Consider the following 17,766-nt stretch of genomic DNA (forward strand, 5'->3'; position numbering starts at 1 on the left):
CTTTGTGTTGAGCTGCAGGATGCTATACGATGAACACTTAAGTTTCATTTGCTGCAGTTCATGCGTCAGCTAAAGAGATACGAGCAACTCCAAACACATGAACAGCATGGACTGAGTTTGCACATGCATCACCATCATTGTGGTGTGTGTGTGTGCGTGTGTGTGTGTAATTTTTAATGAGACTTTATACAATTGATAATATCTTTGAAATACACCATTAAAATGTTCTCAACGCTATAGGTGCAAAAAAAAACATCAGAATATGCTGTAACGTGTGTGTCTGTGTGTGAGATACGCAGCACTCATGCGTTCAGAGCTGCGTGCTTTCATTGATTTCTGCTAATTAAATCTCACACTTTAATCTTATTTATAGCTACTAACTTAATAGTAGCGAGTAATACTTAAACAAGTTGTTACAAAGATTAATGATTAACTCAAAATGTACATCTGTATGTGCGACATAGCCTTTATCTGAATTAATAAATATATACAGGTCCTTCTCAAAAAATTAGCATATGTGATAAAAGTTAATTATTTTCCATAATGTAATGACATAAATTTAAGTTTCATATATTTTAGATTCATTGCACACCAACTGAAATATTTCAGGTCTTTTATTGTTTTAATCCTGATTATTTTGGCATACAGCTCATGAAAACCCAAAATTCCTATCTCAAAAAATTAGCATATCATGAAAAGGTTCTCTAAACGAGCTATTAACCTAATCATCTGAATCAACTAATTAACTCTAAACACCTGCAAAAGAGTCCTGAGGCTTTTAAAAACTCCCGGCCTGGTTCATTACTCAAAACTGCAAACATGGGTAAGACTGCAGACCTGACTGCTGTCCAGAAGGCAATCATTGACACCCTCAAGCGAGAGGGTAAGACACAGAAAGAAATTTCTGAACGAATAGGCTGTTCCCAGAGTGCTGTATCAAGGCACCTCAGTGGGAAGTCTGTGGGAAGGAAAAAGTGAGGCAAAAAACGCTGCACAACGAGAAGAGGTGACCGGACCCTGAGGAAGATTGTGGAGAGGACTGAGTCTGGAGTAGAAACATCCAGAGCCACCGTGGACAGGCGTGTGCAGGAAATGGGCTACAGGTGCCGCATTCCCCAGGTCAAGACACTTTTGGGCTACAGAGAAGCAGCACTGGACTGCTGCTCAGTGGTCCAAAGTACTTTTTTCGGCTGAAAGCAAATTTTGCATGTCATTCGGAAATCAAGGTGCCAGAGTCTGGAGGAAGACTGGGGAGAAGGAAATGCCAAAATGCCTGAAGTCCAGTGTCAAGTACCCACAGTCAGTGATGGTCTGGGGTGCCATGTCAGCTGCTGGTGTTGGTCCACTGTGTTTTATCAAGGGCAGGGTCAATGCAGCTAGCTATCAGGAGATTTTGGAGCACTTCATGCTTCCATCTGCTGAAAAGCTTTAGGGAGATGAAGATTTCGTTTTTCAGCACGACCTGGCACCTGCTCACAGTGCCAAACCCACTGGTAAATGGTTTACTGACCATGGTATTACTGTGCTCAATTGGCCTGCTAACTCTCCTGACCTGAACCCCATAGAGAATCTGTGGGATATTGTGAAGAGAAAGTTGAGAGAGGCAAGACCCAACACTCTGGATGAGCTTAAGGCCGCTATCGAAGCATCCTGGGCCTCCATAACACCTCAGCAGTGCCACAGGCTGATCGCCTCCACGCCACGCCGCATTGAAGCAGTCATTTCTGCAAAAGGATTCCCGACCAAGTATTGAGTGTATAACCGAACATAATTAATTGAAGGTTGACTTTTTTGTATTAAAACAATTTGCTTTTATTGGTCGGATGAAATATGCTAATTTTTTGAGACCTGAAATATTTAAGTTGGTCAATGAATCTAAAATATAAGAAAGTTTCATTTTTATCATTACAATATGGAAAATAATGAACTTTTATCACATATGCTATTTTTTTAGAAGGACCTGTGTGTGTGTGTGTGTAATTATATATATATATATATATATATATATATATATATATATATATATATAAAAGCATACATACTTAAGTGTAGCTAATATGTGACAATAGCATCGCGCTTAACACTGAGAATTTGAATTTGTGAGGAAGGTGCGGATGGAGGGTTTGTTTTTAACAAAAAAACTGTGATGTTATCTGATCCGCTCATCTGTACACCCATCTCTACTCGTGCTCTCTTCCTGCCCAATATTTTTTTGCTTCTTACAAAAGCCACAAAAACTTCAGAAGAAAGTAAAGCCTTATGCCATGCCTGAGCTGAAGCTTAAATATGAAAGTTAAGTTGCACAACATCAATGTAATGTTTAGCCATTATTGTTATTTATATTACTATTATTTTGGTTTATTGGTTGTAGGTTTAGCTTGAGATTGAACTATGTTTACATTTTTTAAGTAATTTGAAATATATTTTTATATAATATGGCAATTGTATGCATTAAAATTGTTTAGTTTCACAGTTATAAATGTAGATTTGAACTATACATGGACAGGAAACGGCAGGACAATTTATTAAAAGATAACAAAATAGATGTTAATTTTAAAATACCTGTTTTATTTTCTCTTATATATTTAGTATTGAGCTTTAATAAAGAAAAAAGTAATTATTATCTGATTACTCGATTAATCGATTATAAGAATCTAGCTGCAGCCCTGATAACATGCATACATATTCACTTTTTAGCATTTATTCTCCCTTTTGAGTGTTATGACAAAGCAAAGATATAGAAATTTCCCAGCCCAGTTTCATTTACATTTAAGTTTGTCTAAATAAAACAAAACAAGTTGAAACAATTCAGATTACTTAAAATGCGTCAGTTTTGTGAGCTCCAAAAAATAACGTTTTAAATACTCATTAAAGTTAATTTGATTGAACTACTTTGTTTAATTTAAGTTTACCATACTCAAATCAATTAATTATTTTGATCATTCAAAAATATGATATTATTATTATTTACAATAAATGTTTACTGAAGCTTTTAAGATGCATGCTGCTGCATGCTGCTATACATGCGATAGTCTATGTTGCCAGTGTTCAGCCACAACACTGATTATATCACTAATCACACTCTTTTTGTTTTCACTCTTCTGATGGTTTTCAGCTTTCTATTTTTGCAAATTGTATAGTTGTATACTGAACTTAAAAAAGTTTCCAATGCAGCCTCTGTTCATCACGAAAGATGGATAACAAGGCACGCAGGAAACAAAAACCTTGAAAAATTATGTACAACCATGCAAAAATCGCATGGCGATTCACACGGGACTAATATTATCACAGGATCTTGGTGTTCGGAGAAATATGGTAGCTCATTTGCGGGAGGAATTATTACTTTACAAATTATAGACATGGCCAATTGGGGATTTAGATCCGGACAACCTCTGCAATTTCACCGGGTCACCGGGTAATACTAATCCCATGTGAATAGGGCTTTAAATAGTGATAAAAAGACTGGACTGACATAAAATCTTTACCCACATGTAAAGACACATTGTTTTTTTTTACAAAATGCATTCAAAATCAGCATGAATCAAGACTCAAAGAAGATGCTTCTGTAACTAGTCTTTTATACAGATGCAGTCTTTCATATAGGTTCCATTAGCGGAACGTATACAACCTCTATAAAGGCACTGGAAAGGGAGATGACGCCCATTATGAGCCATTCATCCACTAGCGTGGCGCTTCAGTAGAATTTGCCATTGTTAATGTAATGTCTCAGGCACACAGTAGAGAGCTCATCCTGAACTCTATGGTGGACTATGGCACTGAGAGCCGCTTTGTACCACAGGCAGTGAATAAAGATAACAAGAGACTATCTGGTTCCACATAAATGCACAGACTGTCCTCTCTATTAGCTACATAATTGCAGGCATCTTTATTGTACCTCTTGTAGAAACTTCTGAAGCAGGAATAGAATTTGTTTTTAGTCCTTAAGGGAATATCATCCTGTTGAGGAACTATTAATAAGATCCTTGCGCATCCAGAGGGAAGTTAAAAAAAAAAACCTCTGCATGATCTTATTTAACCAGAACTCTTTGTCAACAAGAAAATATTAAGTATTAAGGGTTTATTTCAACGGGTTATCCAAACATCAGTATCCAACTATGGCGAAGGAGAATTATGACTTAAGGGTTATACCACCCAAATGAAAATTCTCTCAGTAATTACTCACCCGTGTGTCATTCAAAACCCACAAAGACTTTCGTTCATATTCGGAACACAAATGAAGATATTTTTTATGAAATCGGAGCAAAATTCTTCAATCGACAGCTACACAACTAATACTCTGATGCTTCAAAAAGTGGTTTAGTCAAACTATTTGTCATATAAAGTAACCATGTCTGTTCAGATAATTTGGATTAAACAACTCAATTCATATGGATTAGTTGTACAATCTCTTTATACACGTTTTGAAACGTCAAAGGGTAGTTGTGTAGCTGTCAATGGAGGCACTTAAATCTCTCAGATTTCATTAAAATATCTTCATTTGTGTTCCAAAAATAAACCAAAGTCTTATAGGTTTGGAATAACATGAGGGTGAGTAATTAATGACAGATTTTTCATTTTCCTTACACAACGCTATTGTATGACATTAGAAGACTTGGAAAATAGTCCATGACAAGTCATATGTATGGACAACTTTTATGATACCATTATGGTATCATTTTGCCCATGTGTACTACCTTCACATACTGATTTTACGTAATAACTGTATTTCAGAGAAGAAAGAAAGTCATACTTCAGTAGGGCTGTCAAAATTGCTCAAAAATGACGTTCGAATATTCCCTCTAAAACAAACACGTATATTCAAACTATTCGAATATCTGGGTGCGCATTTTGTCAATGACGTGCATTACGCCATTAACAGGACAAATGAATACAAAGAGACATAACTACTTGTATAGTTTGTCTTTTTAAGTTTATACATATTTGACAACGTATTACTTACACAAAAACAAGTAGATTGTTATTACAAATTATATAATTATTATATATAATTATTATATATAAATTAACTAATGGCCAAGACCGCAGAGCACAGACCTCTCTCTCACCCTCGCGCTCTCTGCGGATAATGGTTAAAATGAACACATTTTTGAGTATTGAACAAGAGTTTTGTGCAAGCAATTTAAGGTCGCGAGACTCGCGACTCTTGTCCCAAATATAGCAGGCTTCATTCAGTGATTGAAACAAATATTAATAATATTAATTGAAGTTTTACAGCATATTGAACGCTCCGGGGGAGCTGTGCTAAACATGAAACTTTTTTTTTTTTTATTCGACTATTAATTTTCACCTTCGAAATTCGTTTTTTAAAAACTATTCGAATATATATTCGAATTTAGAATATTCATTGACAGCCCTATACTTCAGTGAGTAAATAATGAAAGAATTCTTGGGTGAACCATTCCTTTAAGAAAACACTGGCACATTGTTGTAGATAGATTCGAATCCTTGTAATTTTACAATATATGAAAAGTCTGTATTTTAAAAAATGGGACCAATGTACTGAAGGAATTTTCCGTATTTATACATCTTTTGGATTGCACATTGCATTGAGTGTTTTAGAGTCAAAGGAAATGTTTTCTTACCGCTTATAGATAAATACGTGTCTCATGTATTTTAGGTTTTTTTCTCTCTCAGCAAACAGTTCTGGATTGCAGTTGAGATGCTCAAACAGAACAGCTGACCCAAACATAGGTCAACTGAAGCTCCGACCCTATTCAAATGCTCCACTGCCTCAGACATTTGAAACCACACAGTTCAGCTTTAAATTAACTATATTACCACTGCCTTTGTAAATCACATCAGTATACAGTACTCCCACTGCCGTGATAACAACCACACAAGAACCAAAAAAATATGCATACCAGAATCTCTTTCAAAATTTGGAAATGAACCAGATGCCAGATTGCTGCACTGACAATAAAAAAACACAAGCTGCCTTAAAACAACCATATGCCTCCACATCATATCTGATATTTCTTTTCCCCATGAATTTGATCTCTCTCCACAGACTATTTCCCAATTCTAGCTGACAACAGTTGTGATTGATAAGTGGCTCGTGGGAACTTAACAATACATGAAGCAAAGGCCAAAGAGCTTGACCCTGCCCAAGTGAGTCAAAGAAACAGCTGCTCCCTGCACAATTTACGTGACAAAGAAAACTTCGTTCTTTGACACTTCAACAGCACTGCAATGGTGAGGCATCTAGGCTTTAAAAATAGAGTTTCAGATGCAGTATATCACATGATAATAATTACAACTCTATTTGGATTGGTTATGCTGAATGGCTATGGGTGTGTAGGCGTACCAGATGCATCCCTATGGCATGAAAGCTCTGGTTTACATTTATCTGCATGTGTTTTTTGGACTGCTGCCACTTCAGTTGTTTTGTTAATCTGTTTATCATCATAATAAACACATGAGTGTATAACAAATTTTTGGATTCAGCCTAAAAAAAATATTATCAACATGCCGACTACAAACAGCGACTCCAGGAATTTGATCACTTGTCATACAAGGTTAATGACACAAAGGTGCAATATCATTAGGATCACTTGCATAATTTTTTTCAGCTGATGAACGTTCAAAAAGTGAAAGGCAATCGGAATACAGCCAACTTTAAAAAGTTCTTTTAAAGCAGCGGAGCAACTGGTCATGTGATGGCAATATGGCGGCGGTCATAGGGGCGACCCACTCCATGTAGAATAAAACAGTTATTAAGGGCAGTTCACAAGCCAAGGATAATAACTATAACATTTTAAAAACTCTTCTAATAGGGCAGTCCATTCCACAGCTATAATGAAAAAACGATTTTAAGCCTTAGATAAAAAATAAATATTGACAGCTAAAATGAGAATGCAACCGAATTTAAAGCGATGATATAATATAGAAAACGTTATATCGTCTTTTGGTGTGTACGTTATATTTATCGTTATAGTTATCATCTGAGTAATTTTATCATATTTCTGAAAAATGACAATATATTTGTTTGTGTTCAACTCTAATTTGCAATATTGAGTGCATCTTTAAAAACTCTAAATTAGCCTACTTCAGTAAATAGCAATTAAGTTAGTTATTTGAAGGTCTAGCCACATTGTGCTACTAGGACCTGTGCAGCACTGAGACACAAAACCTGCGGAGTAGGCTAAACACCATATGTTTTCTGTTATTCCAATTCTTGCTCTTATTGGTTACTCTCCCGTTAACTTCTATGACACAAAAATCCTTCGCGAATTCAGAATTCGAATCTGCGCTTTCTGCACGCCAACCAGTTTTGCAACAACGAAGTAACCTAACTCAGATCTGAATTAAAAAAAATATCCGTTGAGCTTTTGTTCTGCATAGATGTTCTTAAAATATAAACGGCGAGAGAAAACAGCCAACACTTAAAATAAAGATTCGGGTTGAACACCACAGCATCGCTAGGTCAGTTCCCTTTGTCACTGTCTCACTGCAAAAACTTGATTTAAAGCGCTTCACAAGCTGCTGCTCTTACCATAGTATGAAGGAGGAATTGCACTTTTCCTTGCCATTGCACCTCCGACGAGCAGTCCTCGCGTGTCTTTTGTTTATGTGATTTCATATGAAGCTGTGGACGTGAATAGCGTCTCCAGCACTCGTCCAAATACAACCGTGATCGGTGATTTGCTGGGCCACGCAACACCGCGTCACTGTGTTTACAGCGCCATCCAACATCAGCAGTAAAACAGTGAAACACTGCGCACGCAGAAGGCGGTCTTTGTATGAGTGACGCCTCAATTGACCAATCGCTGAGTGGCATCGTCTCGCCAAAGCCAATCTGACCTCAGGAGGCGGGACATATCGTAAGACTGGTGGGAAAATGAGAGACATTTCTCAGGCAAGCACAAGAAAACACTTCAGCGAATACACGAGAGCGAAGTAAATCAGCTGAAAACAATGTGCCAGTGTTTTGAAATTCCACTGTGCTGCTCGACACAATACGAAAGTTTCCTGTGAAGATTTATGTACAGTATGGCCTTGTGGCAACGATTAGCGACCATGTAAGTTAAATAGATCTAAATAATGTAGTAAGGTTGTCTCTAAAGATTTTTTTGTTTTGTTGATGGTTTGCTTGCATTGTGCCATCCTAAAATAAAACTACATTTATTCAAAGGATTATATCACCCAAAAAAATAAAATTATGTCATTACCGTAAGACCTTTGTTCATCTTCGGAACACAAAGATATTTTTTGATGAAATCCGAGAGCTCTTTCTAGGTCCAGAAAGGTAGTAAAGAAAATAGTCTATGTGACTGTTAAAAAAAATTCAGGTCTCCAATTGAAAATGTTCTAATTGATGCAATTTAATTAACAGGAATTAAATTTGGCCAACTAAAAAATAGATGTGATCAGTCACTAGAAAATTTTCAATTGGAGACCTGATTTAAAAAAAAAAAAAAAAAAAAAGTGTACAGTGGTTCTAGCCTGGTCTTACCAGACTCTCGTACATTTCATGTCTGACCACTCTCCATTGACAAGCGTTTACTTACTGTTGAAGTTTAAACCTATTGGATCTGCCCAGAGCCTCTCTGTATCTGCCATAACCAATTGCTAACGTTTGGTCGTGATGTAGGCCTATGTCATGCGCCCTTCACCTATTTCACACATGGAAATCCGTCAAAATAAATTTGCAGGCCGCCTCAGTGATAAAACCATAGGATAAAACCTAAAACTGTGCTTTCAGATTTTGATTTATTCATGTCACGGTAGACAGGATAGATTTATGATCGTGAATGCGCTGCTCGCGTGGTCCGTAACATGATTGTATGCTGTAAATAACAGGTCATAAGCTTGGTGTGATAATAAATGCTGCTATAAATAACGGACCAATTCAAATGTTTACGTGCTTTTACTTTAATTTGTTTGAGCGGTGATGAAATATATTGCTCTTGTAAATACTTGTAAAGCATTTTAAAGAAATACAAGTCTAGAAATGCATCCAAATAACAGCAAAGCGCAACCGTATAATGACGGCCGAGTTGTGCGTGCGCATGCTTCTAGTAAACACAGAAACTGCGACTCTGGTAGACTTGGAGTTAAGCTTTTCTCTGAGAAAAGAACAAAGAACAGCACTGAAGTCATTCTTAAGAAGGTAAGATGTGTTCTGAGTTTTGCCGACCGGATACAGCGAAAGTTTAATTTGTCAACGAGTTCTGCTTCACCTTCGTTGCTCTGGTTGGTTGTAGCGCTATCCAATTGCGTGCACGCCGTGCAGAGGGAGTTTGAAAGACAACCGTTTATCCTGCCACTCGGATTGAGCCCTGTCAATGGTGAGTTTCCAGACCAAACATCTTGATGTGGGTCTGGCTTGTCAGGCTAGGAAAATCACATTTTTTCCGAATTCACCCTGTTGGGGAGGAGGGCCACCAACAAACCTCAGCAAAGAATGTTATTGCGGTGCCGCAATGGAATGAATGGTTTCGTTCGCATCTTTCTCTGCCAGCACCATTAATGAACTACAACTCAGACATCAACATCATCGGTCTCAGACACTCCCTGTTCGCTGATTGGACCAGTAAAAATTTGTTCGGAGAAACTTAAGAATACACACAGTCCCAGACGTAGTACTGAAGGAAAATGAAAATTAAGCGGATGTACGTAGGAGGGTTAGAGCCAGGCTACAGTGGTTCAACCACACACTGTAAAAAAAACAAACTTAAAACCTTAATTTTTAGTGTAAACAGCTTATAATGTTCATGTGAACAGTAAATGCTGCACTGTGTACACTAAGAAATTGTTGAATTAATTAGTTGGGGGTGGTTTTGGCGCTAAAAATACTATTATCATCGCTTCATAAAATGAAGGTTGACGTACTGTAGTCACAAGGACTATTTTTACAATGTCTTTACTACCTTTTTGGACCTTGAAAGTGAAAGCTGTCTATGGAGGGGTTAGAGAACCCTCGGATTTTATCAAAAATATCTTCATTGTGTTCTGAAGATGAACGAAAGTCTTACAGGTTTGGAACGACATGTGCAGAGGTGGACAGTAACTAAGTAAAATTTACTTGAGTACTGTACTTAAGTAAAATTGTTGAGTATCTGTACTTTACTTGTGTATTATTTTTTCTGGAAACTTTGACTTTAACTTCAATACAATTAAAAGACAAATATCGTACATTTCCACATTTCTATCAAGATCCTCAAAGTCAAAAGTCGTTTCTGTTGCAGCTTTGAAAGTCAAGAGGATGACTTGTTTCTTCTTTAAAAGGTGTTTGTGTTTTTGCAGAAAGCCTATCAGGAATCACTCTTGTAGGGTCACGTGAAGTTCAATGATTTACCAGTATTTTTCTAAACACTGATTTATGGTATAGCAAAATGGAAGAAGACGGATGTCAAAATGTTGGCGAGTATTCACATAAACAAAGTTGATTGTCTTAAGTGAAGGTAAACAGGTGGGAGAAAATCAGATGTGTATCAGTGTATTGGATCCGTGCACACTCGGCCTTAAAGTGACAGCAGCTTTGTAAAGAGCTTTGTAACTTTTATACAAGAATATAAATTAGTTTAAGTTAGTCATATGCTAGGATGTCGGATGAAGCATCACTGACTGGCTTAAACTATGATGGCATAGTGTGCATTTATACAACAATAATAAAATGATGCATTGACATAAAAAAGGAAATTTACTTTTGATACTTAATTACTTTAAAAACAAAAACAAATACTTCTGTACTTTTACTTAAGTAGAAATCTGTTTTTACAACTTTCACTTGTAATGGAGTAATTTGACCAGTAGTATGTTTACTTTTACTCAAGTAATGAAGCTGTGTACTTTTTCCATTTCTGGACATGAGGGTGAGTAAAGAATAAATGAATAAATAAAATATATATATTTTTTTGGTCGGGTACCCTTTAAGAACTAAAATCTATTTAAACAAACAACTAACTTTATGTGACTATTAAGGTATAGGCCTATATAATTTTAACATATCAAATCTTTTTTTTTTACATTTAATAAAACATGAAAAATTCGAATAAACTAGCTGTTGAAATGCAAGTGATTATTTTACTGTGGCTGCCAAAGTTTGCATTTCACCACCTGATGGCAGTAATGTGTTGTGATAGATGCCAATGTAAATAAATTAACATGTCTGACCTGAATCAAGTGTTAAAACATACAAAATATGCACTGCAGCGCTCTGAACAGAAAATCCCTGGTTTAGGCAATCTGAAAGTTCAAAATCTGATTTGTTGCATACAGTAATGCAGTGAAATGTGTTGGAAAACAAACCTAACACAATAAGCTGTCTGTTTTTTAATTTTTAGTTCCTGCTATACATTTACTTTAGGCCAGTCAATCAAAAATGTATTAAGACTCCAGTAAATGGTCTAATAAGCAATAATAATCTTTAATTTCCTTGCAAAATTAGGCAGCAGCAGCAACTTTGTCCTGAAAGTCTGCAGGTCAAAATGATAAAGGTACCGATAGGAACAAATTAAGTATAAAGGATATTGTCACGAACTGAAATATTTAATAAAACTCATCAGGATATTTATTAATATAACTCTGATTGTGTGGGTCATTTTAATTTGGAAGTAAACTAATCCTTTAATTATTTTTAGCATAGATTCAACAAGGTGGTGGAAATGTACAGATACTGGCCCATATTGACATGATAGCATAACACAGTTGCAGATTTGTCAGCGGCACATCCATGATGTCCACAGGTACTCTACTGTATTGAGTCCTGGTGATTGTGAAGGCCATTTGAGAATATTGTCATGTTCAATAAACCATGATTTGAGCTTTGTGGCATATCCTGCTAGCCTCAGTAGCCTCAGAAGATACACTCTAAAAAATGCTGGGTTAAAAACAACCCAAGTTGGGTTGAAAATGCACCGACCCAACAATTGAGTTGTTTTAACCCAATGGTTGAGTTGTTTTAACCCAGTGGTTGAGTTGTTTTAACCCAGTGGTTGGGTTAAATGTTGCTTAAGACAACCCAATTGCTGGGTAAGAACAACTCAACCATTGGGTTAAAACAACCCAATTGTTGGGTCGGTGCATTTTCAACCCAACTTGGGTTGTTTTTAACCCAGCATTTTTTAGAGTGTAGGTACACTGTGGTCATAAAGCGATAGAAATGGTCAGCAACAATAATCAGCTACACTGTAAAAAATAAAAATAAAATAAAAGTCACAGCCTGAAATTTTTAAGTACAATCGACTTGGATGTTTAAGTTATTTCTTAGATTATGTTAAACTGACTTTAAAAAATGAGTTGCATCTGCATCTGTATAACTTATAAAAAAGTGTAACATTTCTTAACTTATTTTGATGAGTTAAAATAATTTAAAAACACATGTGGTCTTAACTTATTGAACATATAATTTTGCAGTGTATGCTGTGTGTGTGTTACACATCGGTCTGTTTTTGTTGTGTTTTTCACTCTTGTCACATGTTATTTTGTCTCTGTTTCCCGCCAATTGTTTGTCCCCATGTTTACGCTTGTTATTGAGTTCTGTTCAGCTGTGTTTAATCATCTGTATCACCTGTACCCTTCCCTGAGCCAGTCATCTGTGTTTGTACTTAAGTTCCTGTTCATTCTCTCCTTGTCCGGTCAAAGTTACGCTTACTGTGTTTGGTGTTCTGTCTGATGTTTATGTGAATAAAACCTGTCTTTAGAAGTCCTGAATCTCCTGTTGCTCCACACACATGCGCACACACACACACACACACACACATACACACACACACACACACACACACACATACACACACACACACACACACACACACACACACACACACACGTTTGCATGTACGTAACGATGTGTTTAAAATGAGCTGAGAGCTGTGCCAAGAAAACATGTTGATACATGTTGCATCTTGTGTGAATTTTTACACTTATGGGAACCTTTCATCGGAACTGTGCTCAGGATGACAGTATTAAGGTTTAAATAATTTATCTTATGTCCAGTCTTTAAAAGATGAGTTGTTTATGCTTCAAAATACAAGGAATAATATAAACTACACTGCTGAGCAACAAACTCTGAGAATAGACCGTGGCATGCTGATGGGCTAGAATAAATGGACCAAAGGTGCTTGTCAGTGACACTGCAGGCACAGCTTGTTCAGAGAAGAGCCAAAGCCAAAACAGTACACTATCCAAGAAGCAGCTCTGGCGAATAACTCACAAAAGGACACACTAGGCAAAAACAGATCAGCAACAAAAATGTCTCTTAACTAGTTATGTAATGTTTAAAGTCAAATTCTTGTTTCTTATGGAATATTATATTAATAATATATTATTATTTATTATAATTTTACATTATTCATGCACATTATTGTCAATCACATAACATTAAAGCAATAGCAAACCACAACCTACCAAACAATTCCCAATGGACAAACTCAAAAAATAAAATTCATTCTGATATAAATTGCAATAGGGAAATAGGGATGCAACTTCCGTTTCATGTCGACTTTTAAATTGTATCAGCATGTGTGAATGTTTCAAATGTTTTAAAGAGTTTTTGGCCTAGTTTCTGGGCTAATCAAATTTAATTAAAACATTTTTGGTGGTAGCCTATACTTGCAATATCATGTTTTGTAAAGACAAAAATACTTACGCTAATATTATTTTTATCGTACCCAGCAATATACGAAAAGGCCCACTGAAGTGCATTAAATTGCGCAGCATTATTTTATGTGTTGCCATATTTTCCCCATAAAACAGGAAAACAGAACAGGACCAGGCAGCTCCTCCTCTTTTTAAACAGCCAATAGAGTTTTGCTAATAACACAGTTCGACTACCCTTTCAGCTCGGTAAAGCCGCAGTTTTATGCAAATTGTGTCATTGTTATTTAGCCTGATAAGCCAGACCCACATCAAGATGTTTGGTCTGGAAACTCACCATAGACAGGGCTCCAAGGGGCCGGATAAACGGTTGTCTTTCAAACTCCCTCTGCACGTGATTGGATAGCGCTTCAACCAACCAGCGCAACGTGAAGCGGAGTTCGTTGATAGATTAAACATTCGCCATATCCGGTCGGCAAACCTCAGAACACATCTTCCCTTTTTAAGAATGACTTCAGTGCCGTTCTTTGTTCTTTTCTCAGAGAAAAGCTTAACTCCAAGTCTTCCAGAGTCGCGGTCAAAGCTGATTCGAAAGACCGCCGTTCGCCAGTTTTTGTGTTTACTAGAAGCACGCAAACGCAACTCGGCCGTCATTATGTTAAGCCCGACCAGAGTTTGCCGTTTACAGCTCAGAAGTGTATTGAGAGTTTCTAGACGACACTCGCGGCAGATAGATTTTCTAGGCTAGGCTAACATATTCATTCTAAACTAAAAAGAATGTAAATTTTGATTTCAGGGGGCCTTTAATGTTGATATGATTGCTCTTTGTGAATGTAACAGACGTCTGCGAGAATCTATTTATCAAACACTCACCAAATAACCTCACTTTTATTAAATGTTTTTTTGAAAATGCTTTTGAAATTAAATTTAGGGCTATGTGTAACCATATAGGCTAGGCTACAATTCAAACATTGAATATGTTTATGCTTTTGCAAGAAGTCCCTTATGCTCAACAAGGCTGCATTTATTTGTTCAAATGTACAGTAAAATCAGTAGCCTAATATTGTGAAATATTATTACATTTCAAAACAATAGTTTTGCATTTTTACATATTTAGTCTTTAGTGTCTCATGTTCCTTCAGAAATCATTCTAAAATGCTGATTCAAGAAGCATTTCTTATTATTACCAATGTTGAAATTGAAATACCAATGTTGTGCTGCTTAATATTTTGGTGGAAACATTAATACTTTTTTCAGGAATCTATGATGAATATAAAAGGTCAAAAGAACAACATTTATTTGAAATATAATTTGTTTGCAGCATTATATATTTTTTAAAGAATCATAATGAGCCCAACCTTTTAAATGGTACAAATAAAAACCTGTTTCACAATGTGAGCCTCAGTCCTTTTTTGTGATATTTTTGGGGGCAAAACGATCATTATGAATGGTCTCATTATATACCAGACTAGTTCGACTAAAGACTAAAGATCTGTGGGCAAATAAGTCACATAAAATGGCTGCTCTTCATAATAGTAATTTAGTAATGGCCCATCTTAAATATTCACATATCTTCTATTCAGTTTGGTCTGAGAGCCTGATTGAAATTTGAGGTATTTTTCACCCCCTGAAGCTATCGGCTGTATAGCAGTAATTAAATGGTTTGGATAAATTGAGACCAGATAGCTTCCTCAGGCAGGACAAACACCTGCTCCATTCTCTGTTTATTCTGAGGTGCCCTTAGATAAACCATTTTTCGACTGCTCATCGTGTGAGACTCAGGGTGAGCTCCTTTCTTCACTTCTATGAATATATTAACATTCACAAAGTGTGTCCCCCTGCTTCTCTGTGTGATCACCACTGTCTCATAAGGAGACAGCTCATCTGTTCAGGTTGCCAGGTAAAAAGGCCAGACACTTGTTGGGTTTTGATTTGCTCCATCTGCTTCAGGATCTTAAAATAGCTGGTGCATGGATATTCATGGAGACATTCTTGAACATTTCTTGGGTGCAGGGCCTAGTGGTGTAGAGTTAGAGCTGGCCATGCCCGCGCGGTCCTCACAAAATTCTGAATAGACAACTCATCAAAATAACATGTCATTTACTAAAGATTTTATCAGAATGTTAATGGCTGTCTATTTAAGTATTTAAAAACATGGTTTTTACTCACTCATAAAGACTTAACTTGCTTTGTTTCTGGATGAATCAACAATTTGGAACAAATCTTTTGAATTAAAAAGTAAAGATTAAATTAATCTATGATGTCCCCTGTGTGTGTGTTTGTGTGTGTGTGTGTGTGTGTGTGTGTGTGTGTGTGTGTGTGTGTGTGTGTGTGTGTGTGTGTGTGTGTGTGTTCAGCTCAAAATACCCAACAGATAATTTTTTATAGCATGTTAAAATGTTCACTTTTTGAGGGTGGCAAAAATGCCCCGTTTTTGTGTTTGTCCCTTTAAATGCATACGGAAGCGGGCAGAGTTTCAAGACCTCAGCAGCTATACACACACTGAAAATGTCAGAAACAGTTCATCCTTTTATATGTTATAGCATGTTCACGTCATGATAATCTATAAATCGCTCATGTTGGAACTGTTGCAAGATGCCTTCAGAGCCAGAGAACATATCCTCCATGAAGACAGGTATATTTTATTTTAATTACGGTTATACCTTATGTTGTCATCTTGCTTTTATGACATGCTTTTGCATTTGTTACGTACTGTATTGCAATAAATGTGAAAAGACTGATGTGACAGCTTAAAAACAGACTCCCAAATGTACTACAACAACTTCTCCTCTAAAGCATCCCAACATGACCTCACCCCCTTTTATGTTTTTTTTTTCTTCTGTGGGCAATATAAAAATATAAAAACCTTAATAACCTATTAGCAGTCATGAGTTTGGAATAATTATGTTTGTGACACACGGCTGATAAAAATTCGGCTAGACCATCACAGGAATCATTTATATTTTATTTATTTTTTATAATGGTTATTTAAAACATTTTGTCTTTTAAAAACATTTAAAGCTATTGTTGTTACAGAGCCATATTAAAATCATTTTGAGATTACTTAATTGGGTTACTTAAAAATGACTTCATTCCTTGAAAATAAATCAAAATTATTCCTCATAATAACTTTTGACCAGTGTCACAAATCATCTGTTCCCTTATGGTTTTGACTCTTATTTTGAAAATATGTTTTTTTCCACACGGCTTCTTGTTTGTTTGAAACAAGTAAAATGTGCAAGATTACATTTGGGGTGAATGTGAACCAATTAAGTACTTGAAAATGATTTTTGCTAAAACTGTAGTTCCCAACATGCTTTGCGTGGGACTTGATGAGTAGAGTAAAATTGTTAAACTTAAGTGTTTTTTTATGTATTTTTTGGCAAAATTAGATTTTATATCTAATTTATAGAGACTTTATATTGTTTAAGAGTGTTTAATGTTTCATTATATTGTAATAATTAACCATTTAAATTTGACTGGGTTACCACAGTGGAGAAGAGCGGAGCGTTTGCTTAGGCTGGGGACTGAGACAACACGTCATTAAAGAACGCTTCATACTTGATATGTTCAAGTCAACGTCAAATCAATCAATGAGCACAAAAATATACAAACACAAAATAAACTTGTGATTTGATTAAAGAGTCAGGGTCTTAAGCCCCCTTGTGCAAACTACTGAGCCATATTAAAATAATTTTGAGATTACTTAATTGGGTTACTTAAAAATGACTTCATTCCATGATGTTGAAGTTATGTTAACAAATTATGCTTGTTTAACTTAATTGATTCAAGGGAAACCGATGCACATGATTAAATTGTGTAAATCAACACAGCTTTTTTCAGTGTGTGATTAATTCCTCAACTTATTCCATTCCTAATTCCCAATTCCGTTCCTTGTTATATTTATATTTAATAATTAATTTGTTAAACATTTCTTGCTGTCTCTTTGCCTGCAGTGATTAGGATTTCAGATTATTAAATAAACTCATGAAACATTTATTAGAGAGATATATAAAGGCAGAGAGGCAGAAGATTTGATTGCTTTTCAGTGTGATCATTCTGAAAATGTACCTGTCCGTCCACTGGAAGAGCAGCGGTTTGTGACCTCAGAAAGGAAAGACTATTCAGAACTTGAATTTTATGCCAAACACATCACCAACTATCTTCCTGTCACCACAGCCTCAGCCATAAGTCTCAGCCTCAAGG

General features: G+C 36.1%; 1 protein-coding gene across 1 annotated transcript in view; it reads right to left on the bottom strand.

Moving 5' to 3' along the window:
* The window catches only part of slc44a5b (solute carrier family 44 member 5b), a 51,634-nt gene extending 43,903 nt beyond the window's left edge, over window positions 1–7,731 (bottom strand). Inside the window, exon 1 of the mRNA XM_067414060.1 lies at window positions 7,514–7,731. Coding sequence (XP_067270161.1) covers window positions 7,514–7,550 — 37 coding nt within the window. The 5' untranslated portion in view covers window positions 7,551–7,731. The remainder of the gene's footprint in view (window positions 1–7,513) is intronic.
* Between the last annotated feature and the right edge of the window lie 10,035 nt (window positions 7,732–17,766).

The sequence above is a fragment of the Pseudorasbora parva genome, chromosome 13, assembly GCF_024679245.1.
Source record: "Pseudorasbora parva isolate DD20220531a chromosome 13, ASM2467924v1, whole genome shotgun sequence".
In the NCBI taxonomy this organism is placed as follows: Eukaryota; Metazoa; Chordata; class Actinopteri; order Cypriniformes; family Gobionidae; genus Pseudorasbora; species Pseudorasbora parva.